Genomic DNA, 16,429 nt, shown 5'->3' with positions numbered 1-16,429 from the left:
ATACCATACACCTGTCACACCTACTATGCCTGAAAGACCAAGCAATGATTTAAACCATGCAGATTCAGCCCTATGCGTATGTTCACACTTATATAGGTAAGTCTAATTAGGTAAATATAATATATATATATATATATATATATATATACAGTAGGTGCCAAAAAAATTAGTCCACTTGGTATTAAAGTAGTGAAAATACTAGTCTTATGTTCCAAAATTTAAACCACAGGATAAATTATTGTGCACTCTCTCTTTACCAAGACATTGAAACTAACCCAGGCCCTACTTTTGTCAGCCCAAATCAGGGTTGGTACGCTTCCGCGCATGTGCAAAGCCAAATGATATTTCAAAAAAAGCCAAATTTCATTTTTTTTAAAAAAGCCAAAAAAGGGCCAAATCTTATCAATATTTTCCCGTACACTGGTCAAGTTAACCTCTAGGATTCTAACTTCTGACTGCAATATGTTGATTAGGCAAAAAATAATTAAGGTTACAAAAAATGTTGGCTGATATCCTGCAGTATATTTTCAATTATTTCAATGTTTCCAACATTTACCTAACATGGTTTACATGAACAGCAAAAATTACGCAAGTTACATGACAAATAAAATAGCAAATTGTAAAAACATTTTTACAACATCAAGCACTGAATCATTCGTCTTCCTGTTCTCTTTCGCTTGAGTCGCTACCTGTACTGTACATGTTCTTGTGAGTAAATAACTTAAGCATGCGCTTTGTTGCCTTAAAACTTGTACAGCAGTTTTCGCTTAATTGCAGTTGGCTGCGAACTCTAGTAATTGCGTTTAAGAGTTCGAGTCCCATGCAATTTCAAACTTTGCTCTTCACTGACGTCACCAAGGAGAAGGTTCTCTCCACCACTGCATTACTGACAGGATTCGTAAGGCAGTTCAGTGCATAGGTAGCCAACTCCTCAAACGGTCTGTGACCCAAAGAATTTTGGAAATTCACGATGCGAGACCAAAATTGGATGGTGCTGTTGGGTATGATGCCTTCGAAAATAGGTTCCTCTTTCCATGGACGATGTAGAATCTTTCTATACTGCTTTTCTATTATGTCTGCATTCACTTCACGTAAATGGGGAAGTGGGAGCTGGTTGTACCGAACTCTCTTTGATGCATCCAAAACTTTGTCTGGGTGTAGGGCACTTAGATTTTTGAAAAGGTCGCGTGTAGCCGGAAGTCGCTTGTCCACCTGACTAACGGCTTCAAGAAGGAACTCAAGGCACCGTTTCTTTATCTCGCGGACTTTAGCTTCTGCAGTCAACTGACCTCGTTCAGCAGAAATATACTTTGCAGCCTCGTGCTCGAACTTTCCTCCAAAATCAACTTTCGTAATGGCTAGAGGTTTTCCTTCTCCATCGAAAACTCTACCACGCAGACTGTTGCCATGCGCTAACAGCTCTTTCTGCATCTCTTCAGGATCAGCCTCAGTGGCCTGAAAGAAGGCGTTAACCCTTTTGAACTTCGTTACAAGAGGAGAAACAAAATGAAAATACAGTAAGTTGGTTGGATCCATCAGCATGTCTAGAAGAACACGCACCTTATATCGTGCACTCTGGGTACATGCTGGCTGTGCAACCATGAAATAGGCTTTTAGTTCCTCCCAATTCATGAGCACTTTAAAGATAACTTTTCCCCTGACCAGCCATCTTGTTTTAGAATACTTTTCAAAAGGTGCCGCTTGGTCATCGTCGGGACTCATCAACTCGTACAGTGTCTTGTAAGCCTCTCTACATACGGTACTCTTCGAAAACCATTTAGGGATCTCAGCCAGAAGAAACCCAAGACTCGGGGGAAGCTTCTCGAAAGCATGCTGTACGCACAAGGCCACAAATGGCAAATGCAAGTCATCTTGATGCAGTTTGGAGAAACAGCCAATATTCTTGTCCACACCGAATCATGCTCACCGACTATTACCGAAGCCCCGTCACTACCATATCCAACACAGTCCTCTAGTTTCAGGTCTATTCTAGCGAGGCGTTCCTTGATGGCGCTGAAAATGTCGTCTGCGCAAGCATGCACCAGAGAAACCAGATCAACAAATGCTGTAAGGATCTTTCCTTTCGCTTGGCTGTAATATCAGATAATGATACACAGTAGTTTCACAGTAGAAACGTCCGTAGTTTCATCCACAATAAGCGAAAGTTTCCTTCCTTTAACATCAGCGATTAACTCCTCTTTTAGTGCTGGCGCCACAACATTCGTCAAGATTTTAGTGCACTTCCGTCGATGCAACTTCAAGTTTTCAAGTTTACTCCCTGCAGCATTACGGGAAATAACCTCCCCAAGATGATCGATCGTTAAAAGAGCAGAATGACAAGCAATTGATACTGCTATCTCGATCTCTGTGATCTTTAATTCATCAGAAGCTCTTGGGGCATTTATGACTTGAATAGGTCTCATTGCTGTTGAAAGCTTAACACGTTGGATGTGCTTATCAGTCTTTTCATGACTCGTCAAGTTCGAGGATTTAGGCTTAATGGTACAATGGCACAGCTTACAGAAAGCATTCTCAGTGCCATCTGAAGCTTTAGAAACCCAAGAAAATTTACTCTCCCATACTTTGCTATGTTTTCTCCCGCCTTCATACGACCCTTTCCATTTTGATGCCATTCAATCACATCATTTTTTTCTTTTTTGCAATATTATAATATTATTGTAGCACGAACAGAAACAACCCAGACTAATTTACATAAAACTATATAAATATGTAAAATAGGGGCGGACCTCTGCGAATTGTAGCTAGAATGTTTGTCATTGGTTAGTTTTCAGCTTTACGATTGGCTGAATTTCCTGAAATCTGATTGGATGACAATAGAAATATGTTATCCTCTGACAAGGATGCACAATTCTTAGATGTTGCTTCATTATTTAACTTACGTATTTAAATACACTAAAAAATAGGGAAAATTCCTGCCACTTGTTAAAAAATCCAAAAGAGAGCCAAAAATCCAAACATTTTTTTCAAGGCCAAACAAGAAATAAAAAAGCCAAAATCGAGTTATTTGGCTTCAAAAAAGCCAAGTTACCAACCCTGGCCCAAATGAAACAATTCATGCTCCTTACAGTCAAGATAATGTTGATATCTTTGGCCAAAATGCAGGTCATCAATGTGTACCTATGACTTTATGCTCTCTTATTCATGTGTATCACTATCATTCAATTTTAAACTCAAACAACTTGGTTGATATTATGCGTCTTGGTAACAAATTGTATACTGCATTGTCTCAGTTAGCAAGGCAAAGATATTTCTTACTTAATGAACTGCCTACAATGGTGACTGTTGAGGAAATTCAAATACTTCTTTTGAACATTTAAAAGGACAAGGTTTCAATTTATTTCTACTAACTACTGAATTAAACACTGTAGCTATCTTTACTGATTCAAATGATCAATTAAGATTTTTGATTCTCATGCCAGAGATTCTTTTGGTATGCCTGACGCTAATGGAACATGTGTCTTGTTACAATTTAATACACTTGGAAATTTAATAGAATATGTGAAGTATTTGTATAAGCCTGGTGCTATCTTTGAAATAAAAAGTGTTAAGATTGCCAATCTTACGTGTAGGCCCTATTCTCTGGCATGAAAAGTCGCTTAGAAAACAATTTACGTTGCCCCCCTTCGGGCACTACTTGAAAACACGATAGAGAATTAGGATAAATTATAGAAAGTCTAAATTCGCTTCTTTTCACCTTCACAAACCTGCAGTTTTCGAGCATTTCATCTTCGAAAAATCAGTAAATTTGCATGTTTTGCAATACACCGACGCCATTTTTATTCAGGAAATGTATTGGATACTTGGTGTAATATACGACATATATTGCAGATTCAGCAATTTTATACCGGGATTTAAATGAAGTTTCCCGCATTTTTGCTGCGCAAGCAGGTTTCAACAAGGAAGCTTTGAGTGGAGTTTTACGAGGTTTTTCACAAATTTTCATAGTTTTTCTAAACTAAATTAGTCAGAGAAGACTTAGACAATTTTGCTTACACGCATCAAAATCATCCACGAGTGTTTTGTTTTAGTCAAGTTATATGAAATAATTACGACACAATTCCTTTCCTGCTTAACCTTTGTTTTATATTAACTACTTTTATAATACACACGTTTTCTCAACAAAACTATTTACAACATCTTAGTTTTTTTACAAAGTTAATTACCAACGCCTTTATCTTATTATCATCAATCCACTAAAAACGAATTTTTTGAGCGAAGACCCAGACATTTTTACGAAGTTGAAAAAGAACAAATTTCAAACATTTTCCTTATGAAAACGTGTGAGGACTTGTGAAAACTGCCAAATTGGCCCACGTCTAAACTTGCTGAAGTATTGGAAAATGAATCTGGAAATCCAGAAGTCAATGTTTGTGCATTTAACAACAATGCACTGATTGTAGATGCTATGGCAGTTATTCAGTCGATGAAAGGAAAATGGAAAACATTTGGCGATGATGCTCTTTTTAAAAACCTCAACACGCTAGCACGAAAGTATAATTCCAAACGATTAGATTGTTGCAGACAGGTCTCCTTCGTTGAGCATAAAGAATGCAGAGAGACAACGAAGAGCTGAAAAGTGAAAAAATAGTCCAGAAAGTTCACATCTTCGGAAAAGATCAGAGTGTTCCAAAACAGTGAAAAAAGTGTTTAAGATGCGGTGAAAAAGGAATATATATATAGTGAACACTAGAGGTGATGTAACTTCTCTTGGTGGTGTTCCATTTCAACTATGTACGTAACTGCTAAAGAAAGATGCTATGTTTTATATCCCGGTGATTCCCCGAACGATAGTGTTACAAGTAATGAGGTGTCTTCGCTTCATAGCAACCACGAAAAAGCAGACACTCGTTTAATTCTACATGCTAACCACGCAGAGGCAATGTACGATAAAGTTGTTATCAAAATCCCTGATACAGATGTTCTTATACCTGCGATTACCATGCAACAAGAGATTCAAAAAGAGATTTTCTTTTGACTGGCACGGAAGATGGACGTCGTTGCGTATTTGTAGTCAATCTCGAAATTCTTGGACGTAGTTGTTGCTCCTTGTTTACCAGGCTTACATGCATTTACCGGTAATGGCATTAGCAATCAAGCAGCATCATAGTATCAGTGTTTTAGTGCAGAAATTGATCTTCTATCACCGGTTGGCAATGGCTGGACGTTTGACGATAAAGAGCTAGAGATAACTTGGATGACACGCCCACCCGCTCCGCGATCTTAAATTGAGTGTGCTGAGTGAAAGTGCAAGACTGGATGCTCGACCATGCGTTAATCCTGCAAAAAGCTGACTTAAAGTGCACCGACCTATGTTTGTGTGGTGATTGCCAGAATGCAGTAGTTGAAGATGGTAATTATGGGGCGCCGTTTGTAAAAAAAATATTTAGCACTCATTGTGTATGTTTTTGCGTTATTTAGTTTCGCATAGTGAATGTTTCCAACAAAATATCGTTATTTATTAGTTAATATTTTCGATGTATTATGAAACAGATGCTGAATCATAAATCGCAAGTGCGATATAATAAATCGCAAGTGCCATATGGTAAATCGCAAGTGCGATATAATAAATCGCAAGTGCGATATAATAAATCGCAAGTGCGATATAGTAAATCGCAAGTGCGATATAATAAATCGCAAGTGCAATATAATAAATCGCAAGTGCGATATAATAAATCGCAAGTGTGATATAATAAATCGCGAGTGCGATATAATAAATCGCAGGTGCGAAATAATAAATCGCAAGTGCGATATAATAAATTGCAAGTGCGATTTAAGCGGCTCATTGAATGACCAGCGGCTGTAAGATATTATAATTTTTGGCGGGAAAACTGGCGAGAATTATTATTAACGAGTCACGGGCGGAGTATATGTATATTGCAAATCAAAATTGCAAATGGCAGACGCAGCCAACTTAGCTAAACTTATCTCGGAAGCTGTAACCAAAGCTTTAAATGAAAGTGGACAGCTGAATCAATTTTGTGTAAATAGATCTACTCAACCACTGCCTGGACGTTCTGAGCAATCGAATACAACAAACATTGTCCCAACACAGGTAGATCTATTAATTTAATAGTATATAATTTAGTAAATTTACTAATTTTATCTGTCAGTGCGATTGTTTTATTACACGCATCACATTTTAGTAATATATTACGTTGCGTTATTGTCAAATTGTTAATATAATTGGAAGAGGCAGTTTTTAAACCAAAATATGTAAATGATACATCATTGTTACCAAAATATGACTTAAGTGTCCATGTCCCAATTACCAGTAAGATGGTCACAGTGTATGTAAGTGTCAGCAAGGCACTCACAGAGTGAAATTGATTAAAACTGTCATAATCTATGCTCTCTATCATTTTAAAATATTTTAACCATAATTTTCAATATTATATGCAGTGTAGTAACTTTTATTTCAATACAGCTGCCTTCTGGATCCAATGCCAGTACATCAACAGTGCTGCCAAGTGGTTACAGAAGAACTATACCAATCAGTAGAAATGCTGTGCCACCAAAGAAAAGGAGAGCAACTGCAACAACATCACGTGTTAAGACATACACAAAAAATGTTGTTTGCATACCTCCAAGCAATTTTCAGGAGTCCACCTCGATTCCAATTCCTCGTGGAGAAAATCGTGCAAGCCTGATGGAAGCGGGACTAGTGGCAAAATTATCATTTGATAGTACATGGAATGAGACTCAAATTCGTGCTGAGATATATGGATTATTCAAACAATGTTTTGAAAGTGAAAATGAGCCAGATAGACTGTTTTCGTTTGAATATCTGAGGTATGTAGATTCATATATACTGTACATTATAATAGTAAACATTTGATTTTATCAACATTTGAGAGATCTCTTTTCTGCAGTACATTGGCTGGAACCAAAAAATTGTGTCGCCCAAGAACATCAACTTTGTTTCAATGGGATGCACAGCAAGTTTTGTCAATTTGTTCCAGAGACACATTATATGTTATTGCTGACATAGAACCATTACCACACAAAACACAACCTGATATCACAGTAGAGGTAAGCTTTATTGAAAGTAATGACATTGACAAAAAAACTTTATTATCTTATTACTGTTTATTACAATATTGTTCTAAAGGCAGTGGGACAGCCAACACTATTTAATGTTGAAGATCCTTCATCCAGCCAACACTATTTAATGTTGAAGATCCTTCATCCAATATTTCAAACATACAAAGTAGAGAACCATCTCCCAATACAATCCAAACAAGGTACAGTATTATTGTTTGCACAAAATTATTTGATTCCATAAAATGATTTTCAGTGTTCTGCTATTTAATAGCAAAAAGCTTTTGCCCTCAAATTTTTACTGGTTCTTCTAGTTAATGAGAACATTTTTATAATTCCATCATTACAGTTCGTATGAAACATTAGTGATTGAAGACGAAATGGCATTATCAGATGATGAGCTTGAAGATGAAGATTCAAATGATTCAGATATTTTTGAATCCAAACAAACATGGTAAACTTAAGTAATATTAACTACCTGCAGTCAGTTGTATGAAACTGTTCCCCTAAATTCGTATTGGGATGTTGAATCATAGTTACATCAAAATACACAGTTCTTAGCAGATATTTTGGTGAGGTAGTTGGATAAATCCCCCCCCCCTCAGAAATCAGTTGAAAAATTTTTTGACTTAAATCCTTTTTGCTTAAAAAAATTGAGGGCGTGTATCCTCAATACTTTGCTACGCTCTTTTTAAAACCAAGACTCAAGATAAGAGTTTTTCATTAGGACAAAGATCTGCGCAGGAAATCAGGTGGCAAACTGAAATTCTTAGAATATCAAAACAACCAAAAGAGATTGATGATCACTCCCTATCGTTTTTCTTATGCCCCCCGCCCCCTCTTAAAAAAAAGCTGAATAAAATTTGGTAAGGTTCGCCCTCTCACCTGGACTGAATTTCCACCACTCATTCTGAATTGTCAATCCTGGCAGGCGGTACCTGTCTATAGCCAAAAGTTAACTAGAGTTTTATGACTATGACTATTGTGCATACATAAGCTGCATTTACACTACAAGCTTTGACCTAGATCTGGTCCAGGCCTTGGTAAGAATGGTATGAGCACAACTTTAATAAGTAATATGAAAAGTGGAAAAAGTACAGTGTGCGTGCATACATTTACTTCTTTATCTTATGTTTAGCTTGGAAAAGCGCCAGTTAAAGGACATTTTGTGGGAGATAAAAGGCAAACTAGAAACAGATGATGAACGCCGGTCGTATGTAAATGTCCGTCGCAGTCAGTTGTGGGTTGACTCCTGCAGGTTTCTTCAGCGAAAAAAATTTAACCCACTATTGCCAATATCTGTCCGATTTGCTGATGACCAAGGAACAAGCGAGGGCGCCGTTGATGCAGGAGGACCACGAAGAGAATATCTGAGGCTGTTAGTGAGGGCATGTCATATGCATTCGGGAATTTTTTGTGGATCGGAGCACCACAGAGTTTTATTTGTCAATTTTGATGGTAGGTCAAAGCATCAGTGTAATTAAGTAAAATTGGATACATTGTTTTATTCTGGCAAACTATGTGCAAAATGCTTCTTCATCACATGCATGGAAACATTTTTTGTTTTGGTCGATAAATGTAGAAACAAGCTTTTATACTCTAGATCTCTGTCCCTTCTGACTCTAGGTTTCTGTCTCTGACCTTTGTTTTCGTGTTTTGGCTTATTTCCACATTGAGGGGGAAGCAACACTCGTACACGTTTTATGAACTGGAAAATGCGCAATATTCCTGTTGTCCATTCCGGTTTGCACCCATCCATTAGGAAAACGTAGATTTTGTATTTCTCGAGATCATAAAAATTTTTTAGCCAGAGAGAAAGGATTGTATCGGTTGGTGGGGATGATCATTGCTTGGTCAATATTCCATGGGGGTCCGGCTGGTAATTTCTTCAGCAAATCATTGTTTAATGGACTTGTTCATGTAAACAGTAATGGTGTTTGTGAAACATTTCTCGAAGACGTGCCAAATCCTGATATGCGAGATCAAATTAAAAAGGTAAGTGGCAGTGTTTGCAAATGGTAGTATTGAATTTTAACATTAATGTTAAATTTAGGAACCAATACACATTAATGTACGCTGCGATTCTTTAACATGTCCTCCCTCTGCCTTTTAGGTGAGAGAATCACAATCTTTGGAAGAATTACATGCAAATTTGAAACATCCGCTTCTTGAAGAAATTCTTGATAACATTGGCATGATTCCCCAAATACATGTGCCAATGCTTTCCGACAAGGAAAAGGTTTCAAAAATTATTACCAGATACATCGTTTACGATTCTTCATAGAGGAATTGAAGCAGGGATTAAAAACCTTTGGCATGCTTGAGTGCATGCAAAAATACCAAACCCAGTTCTTCGAAATTTTTTGCAAGCATATGAACCCTTTGGATGCCCACATGGTCGATTTACTGTTTACACCGTCCTTTTCTGAGGAAGGAAGTAATGCTAGGCAACGAGAGGAACAGGCAATTGTTTTCTGGAGGGATTATCTACAAGATTGTGGTGGTATGTAAACCTCTGAATTAATTAAACCCAGAATTGTAACGATTAGCTAGCTATCTGTATTTAATAAAAACAAACATGTACTATACATAATCGACAAATCGTGTGTAATTATACGTACCTAACATAGATATTAAATAATACCTATATTCTAGTGGTCATTGCTAAAAATGAACAATCGTATTTTCTTAGATGGGGAGGCGCAAGCAACTTTGGAGGATGTTCTCATTTTTAGCACTGGTGCAAATTCACCTCCTCCAATTGGCTTTGATGAAGAACCAAAAATCGCGTTCACCGAAGAGAAATACCCCAAGGCAAATACCTGCGTGCATTTGCTATATTTGCCAACAATACACAACTCCTTTGAAGATTTCAAAGAAACCATAGATTTTGCTATTTTAAATTCACCTACTTTTGAACATGCATAATTATAACAACTTAGACAATTTTAAACTTTAAAAAAACTAATGTATATGGATTTACATATCAGTAGCGTAGCCAGCTCGATAATTGGGGGGGGGGGGCAATATTCATATATTCGTGTTCACAGACCATACATAAAAACAATAAATTTCAAAAGAACTTAATAACGTAGAACCTGAATATATGCCCCTCCCCAATTATCCAAGCTGGCAATGCCATGGTTACATGTTAAATATCACTTAGATAACTACGTTTATAGGTTGAAATGTATCAAGGTTACTCAATATAAATTGTCACCAACAAACTGAACAGTCTGTTTGAACAATTCATCACTATCTAAATCTGAAAGTGGATCAACTGTAGATTTAAGTTGTTCATAGGTGTCTTCATCCAATGGGTTTCGAACATCTGAAACGTCAACGTGGGGTAGTTCATTGTCAACCAAAAAGTCAGAAACATTTATTCCTTGTCTGATCTCTTCAGGTGAAATGCCAGAGTGAAGTGCAGTCAAGTTCAAATTTAGGTAAAATAACTGTGAAGGTGTTCTGTTACCCTCAGTTGAAACAGGGTGGTTGTTATGTGCTGCAATGAATTCTGCCAATGAACGATTTATTCTTGGTAAAAACACATAGTGGAGGCAGAAGATATCAGTTGAATTATCAGGATCCAAAATTCCTTCATGCTCCATTTGATAGAAGATTTGCTTGTACCTTTCAATGACATTTTCATTGACAGATCGATTGTGGCGTTCAATTCTCTGATTGTGAACTGAACTGCCAACTACAACAGCTCCCGAATCCTCTCCCCATTTTGCAACCATACTCTGCCATACCTCGACGTTTTCACCACCATAATCTGTACGCACTCTGAACGGATATTGGTATTTGTCAACTGCTTCCACAAACAACTGATGAACAGTTGAAGCCTTGTTGTTGTCAGAAAAGCGACCAAATACAACAAGGCGGCTAAAACCATCAATGCCATGGTGCAATACCAAGCCCCATCGGATCAATTTGTGGTTGCCATCGATGTGCCAAATGTAATTCGGACAGGGTACACTATAAACCCGACGCTTGATTCTAAGGCGTTGACGAGCTAATGTTCCAAGGGGGTCAACCTCTTTTAGGGTCTTCCTCAATCGCTTCCTTTGCACAGTGATGCCCTGAGACTGCAGATGTCCTTGAACCATGACTTCCCCTGCATTGGGATGGTTTGATTTGATGTTAACCATTGCAGTTCTTAGCTCCTGATCACTATGGTTGCTAAATCGTCCTTGATATTCAAGATTATGCCTTTTCATTTCATTGTAAATAGTTGGTCGAGACACGCCTAATGAAGATGCCATTTTACTGACTGGGATCTTTAAGGCAATAAAATTCTGTAAAACATCTAGTGGAATTTCCTTGCTTGGTCTTCCAACTGGTCGTATACTGCAAGTGTGAAAAGTATAAAATCTCTAGTTTTGAAAAAAGTTTTGAGTTCATTCAAATCTTAAAACATGCTAGAAAATGCACTTTTACACATGTCTCAAGGGCTGAAGGTAGAACCCCTCCCCCCCCACTTGGCAGAATTAATTAAATTTGTACTTGAATTCATGCAATTTTTGCTGAAATCATTTGTCGCCTCCAAAATGTTCAGGCTGGTATGCCGATTACACATGTACAGCAGTTTTAATATTATAGTTATAATATTGTAAACTTAAAATATCAGAAGCCAAAAATATAATCATGTGTATTATTTTCTGCCCAAAATTTAGATGCAAAATAGTATGCATTAGCTTGCAAGAAGGTTCTGATCATATTTAGAGTCTGTTCCCAGGCTAAGAATGCATATGAAAAAAGTATTGAAGCATGTACTTCATTAAGATGAACCACCTCTCATACCATAATATCAACTCTCATAATTATTTTGGACTTCTTGCATACAAAGGTGTCATGTCATGAGTTACCACATCCCAAATTTTATTCAGCAAATGTGAGGGGTCTGCTTCCAGATAATTTTCAATTGCTTTACAAAACTGTTTGCAGGGCTATCTGAACCTGACGTTATTAGGGAAGGGACTAAATCATATAACCCCTGGTTGTTCAGCATTGTTCAAATACACCATTAAAGTAGCTACCTAGATACGCCAGTTTCTTGTTCTTCCAATACTCCTTGCTGGACTATGTTTCTATCAAACTAGAAAAGGTTATGAATCATCAAATATAGTAAATAGCATCGACAGTATCAGGAGATAATTCAGGTATAACGGGTAAAGAAGATTTATTTATGGAGTGAAACTTGGCTATTAAATTTTAATTGATACTGTGCGTATATTGGTGTTTAATATATACTGTACTTTATTTTGATTATAGTTAGATGTGTTGGTTAATTAACATACTTTTAACGTACCTCTTCATTTCCATTATTCCCTGTTTCTCCAATTCCCACTGCCATTTTACACCCAATGTTAATTACAATAATTCCCGCCAGTTTTCCCGCCAAAAATTATACTATCTTACACGCACTGGTCATTCAATGAGCCGCTTAAATCGCACTTGCGATTTATTATATCGCACTTGCGATTTATTATATCGCACTTGCGATTTATTATATCGCACTTGCGATTTATTATATCGCACTTGCGATTTATTATATTGCACTTGCGATTTATTATATCGCACTTGCGATTTATTATAACGCACTTGCGATTTATTATAACGCACTTGCGATTTATTATATCGCACTTGCGATTTATTATATCGCACTCGCGATTTATTATATCGCACTCGCGATTTATTATATGGCACTTGCGATTTATTATATCGCACTTGCGATTTATTATATCGCACTTGCGATTTATGATTCAGCATCTGTTTCATAATACATCGAAAATATTAACTAATAAATAACGATATTTTGTTGGAAACATTCACTATGCGAAACTAAATAACGCAAAAACATACACAATCAGTGCTAAATATTTTTTTTATAAACGGCGCCCCATAGGTAATGAGGATAATAGCAGTTATGGCCTGGCTCAATCTGATGACGATGATGAACTTGAAGGATGAGGATCTAATTTGGATTTCGGAGATGACGTCGATGATGAGTTGTGGTATTAGCTGTCCGATTAAAAGGGTTGAGTTCAACATTTCATTTGTGTTTTAAAATTATAAGGCGCTCGTAATTCTCCCACAATTTTATTTGGTTGAAATTGATTTAAGATACGCAGTATGTTGTTTCTGTATTATATAGTTTTAACTATAGCAAGTTAGTTTATTCTAAAGGAGAGAAGCATCAGTGTATGGGGTAGTAAGGCTGTAGGATAATGCGTTCTTTTCTTATTTGCAAAATTCCAGACTTTGTTGTCCGCCAATTTGTTATGTGTTTTCTTTTCGGGTCAAAGAAACAGAGATCAACAATGGAAGAATTACCATAATTCAATTCTAAGAAGAAAGAGAAGCGTTGGCTTTTAACCAGTAAAAGCGTTGCTGCAGCATGGGAGGGGGAACACATTCCAGATTTTCCCAGATTAAAAGAATTGTGTAGTAATTATTTTATATAAATTGACTAGAAAGAAAACGCTCGTGGATGATTTTGATGCGTGTAAATAAAGTTGTTCTTATTTATTTGTTAATTCCAAGAGCAGAATGCTATAAAAAAATCACAAAATGTCGCATGTTTTTCCGATTAATTGTTGTCTGTTCTCTGACTAATTTAGTTTTGAAAAACTATGGAAATTTGTGAAAAACCTCGTAAAACGTGACTCAAAGCTTCCTTGTTGAAACCTGCTTGCCCAGCAAAAATGCGAGAAACTTCATTTAAATCCCGGTATAAAACTGCTGAATCTGCAATATATGTCGTATATTACACCAAGTATCCAACACATTTCCTGAATCAAAATGGGGTCGGTGTATTGCAAAACATGCAAATTTACTGATTTTTGTATCTGCTAACGCATATATATTGCTATCGTGCGCGTACCGTATGTTAACACATAGCCATTCAGCGATGCGCTTATATAATTGACAATAGCTAGCCAATCAGCGATTAGTTTATTACGTGCACACACCATAACCTAAAGCATGCAGAAAATATAAACATATACCAGTGACTCATTGCAATTTTGGCTTCAAGAAAACTTGTTCTGTGTTTTTTTATCCAAGTTTTTCTGAACATGGAAACCTATCCGCATGAGGTAAATAGTCAATCTCTTCGGAGATCAAAACAATCTCTTCGGAGATCGAAACAATCTGTTTGGAGATCGAAACAATCTCTTCTGAGACGATTAACAAAACCCAAAGAAATTCAACAGCAAACCATTGTACAAAAATTATATACATTTGTATTGTATAGATAGCAGCTGTGTTAGGTGTATAAATTCAGATCACTATACGCGTAGCTGCTGTTGTCGCCACCGACTGACTGTACGGAAATTGACAAAGCAGACAAATACCAAGTGATCTAGAGACCTTGCACCTTCCAGGTTGCCTTTAAAGAGAATTATATTGGCTATAAGAAAGAGAAAAAGTAGATCCACTTTAAAGCATTATTTTGTAAGAAATGCCCCTAGGTCATCCATTTTAAATAAAATAGCTAGTAATTTCAAGCAATGTTGTCTTCAATTTGTGCCAATGCAACATATTTTTATCAATTCATTTGGATATTTAAAGTGCCTATATCACTTGTGGGACCTTTGCAGATTTGAAAAGAGCACACAAAGTTAGTTAATAAGTTCTTCAACCTTTTTTGATTTAGTTCAGTACTTTTGGAGATTTTTAAGCCTAAACATGACAATTTTCAAAAATTTCTGTGGTGCTTTGTTGCACTTGGGGGCCTGGGACTCAGGAACCAATCTGTCGTCAAGGTATCTAAGATCAATTGCATCTTAGCATCGCGAGAGACGAAAACAAATTATTTGGGAAATAAATTGCTATGTCTAGCTCAGAGTCATCCGATAATGTTAGCGAAGACTCTAATGCTTCTCTTGCATATGAAATCGAGGACGAAAATTTCAAAACGAAGTCGAAAGATGGACATGAGAGTGAGCAGTCGCAGTATGCCATCGAAGATGAATTTCGTGACAGTATGGACTCGTTTGCCTACACTGATGAGCCCATTGCAGATGAGTCTTGGGTCGAGGAATATGTAAGAAGGCAAGAAGAACAAGTCAGAGAAATGAGGGACTTAAATCTTCGACTAAATGGACAAAACCCCATAAATTCTTTGTAAGATGATCAAACCATATTCACTGTTCAAACCACAATAGTTATTAAGACTAAGAAATTAAGGCTTAATGATTCTTTATAGGTGCAATTGTGGCCTTTGTAGTACAGAGGTTTTAGTAGAGGCAAAGGAATGTCGATGTTGCACAGAGATTCCGAAATGTGTTGATGCCTTGGCTCTCGCAAACAGCCAACAAGTATGCATCACAAACCACCCTGGATTCGATGTGGTTTGTCTCAACAGATGGTCGCTGGAACTGGCATCCGACAAATTCAAAACACGCAGTGGACAAAAATATCGACAAGTGGATTCAAAAGATAGGTCAGTCAGACAGTCAGCGTAATTTTCCAGATCTACTGTTTGCGAACTACTATAAGAGTAATATTCTTATATTGTCCATAATTTTTGTAGTCTTGACTTTGTGTTTACAGTAAAATCGCAAATTGGCCATACATTACCCCTACTAGATAGGTATATTGTACCTAATCATAACACCTAATCAAACACTATAAATTAAAATATGCCTGTCTATGTTTTCAGGTTTCTCCGTGTGGTTGCATATCGACAATTCACTCGGCTTGTTCATGGCTATTTAAAAGACAAGAGGATACCATTGCCAGCATGTGCATACCATTCAATTCGCACAGCATTTAAAGAAAAGGATAGCGACTTTGCAGGGTATGAGGACGTGGTAGAAGAGAACTAATTTACATTTACCTGTGTATATATAAACTAATCTTTTAAGTTTCTATAGTTGTATATGTTTCAAATAATATATTCATGGCTAATTAATAATGTATGATACTATGGCATGCTCCTGTTATTTTTATTACTTTTTATCAAAACTGGTATTGGAAACAATAACCCATTCTAGAGTATATTGCTACTACATGTAGAACACTTGTGCCCCTGCATTAGGTGATTACAATCTTTGCACCTAGGCCGTTTTCTTGTTTTTGTGCCAGCAGGTTTACTTGAGGCTGCCACAACAGGCACTGTCAAAAGAGAAAAAAAGTCATATGAATGCTTCTCTGTACAACCTGAGTTAATTTATAAGACTGGGATGGCTAATAAGACAAGTTTGTAAACTAACAACCTACCTGAATTTGTTGGTGGCACATCCACAATCGACATGCTTTCTCGTGCTTTTTTCTTTTCAATGGCCTCATTGCGTGGCTGCTTCTCAAGCATGGTATTCATTGGCAAGGGTGTTTCTTTCTTTATGTCTTCCATTGCTTT

At 36.9% G+C, this 16,429-nt stretch overlaps 1 protein-coding gene across 1 annotated transcript; it reads left to right on the top strand.

Moving 5' to 3' along the window:
• The first annotated feature begins 9,453 nt into the window (after positions 1-9,453).
• On the top strand, positions 9,454-9,987 carry LOC114535423 (G2/M phase-specific E3 ubiquitin-protein ligase-like). The gene is made up of 2 exons (XM_028556736.1): positions 9,454-9,562; positions 9,752-9,987. The coding sequence occupies exons 1-2, from the start codon at positions 9,454-9,456 to the stop codon at positions 9,985-9,987; spliced, it is 345 nt and encodes a 114-aa protein (XP_028412537.1).
• The last annotated feature ends 6,442 nt before the right edge of the window (positions 9,988-16,429 follow it).

Source organism: Dendronephthya gigantea, unplaced genomic scaffold (assembly GCF_004324835.1).
Source record: "Dendronephthya gigantea isolate DGI-Jeju-01 unplaced genomic scaffold, DenGig_1.0 000117F, whole genome shotgun sequence".
NCBI classification, from domain to species: Eukaryota; Metazoa; Cnidaria; class Anthozoa; order Malacalcyonacea; family Nephtheidae; genus Dendronephthya; species Dendronephthya gigantea.
This window is presented reverse-complemented; position numbering and strand designations above follow the sequence as displayed.

Coding starts and splice junctions, on each gene's coding strand:
- LOC114535423 (XM_028556736.1), top strand. CDS start 9,454: ATGGTCGATTTACTGTTTACACCGTCCTTTTCTGAGGAAGGAAGTAAT. Junction 9,563..9,751: donor TTATCTACAAGATTGTGGTG/GTATGTAAACCT, acceptor GTATTTTCTTAG/ATGGGGAGGCGCAAGCAACT.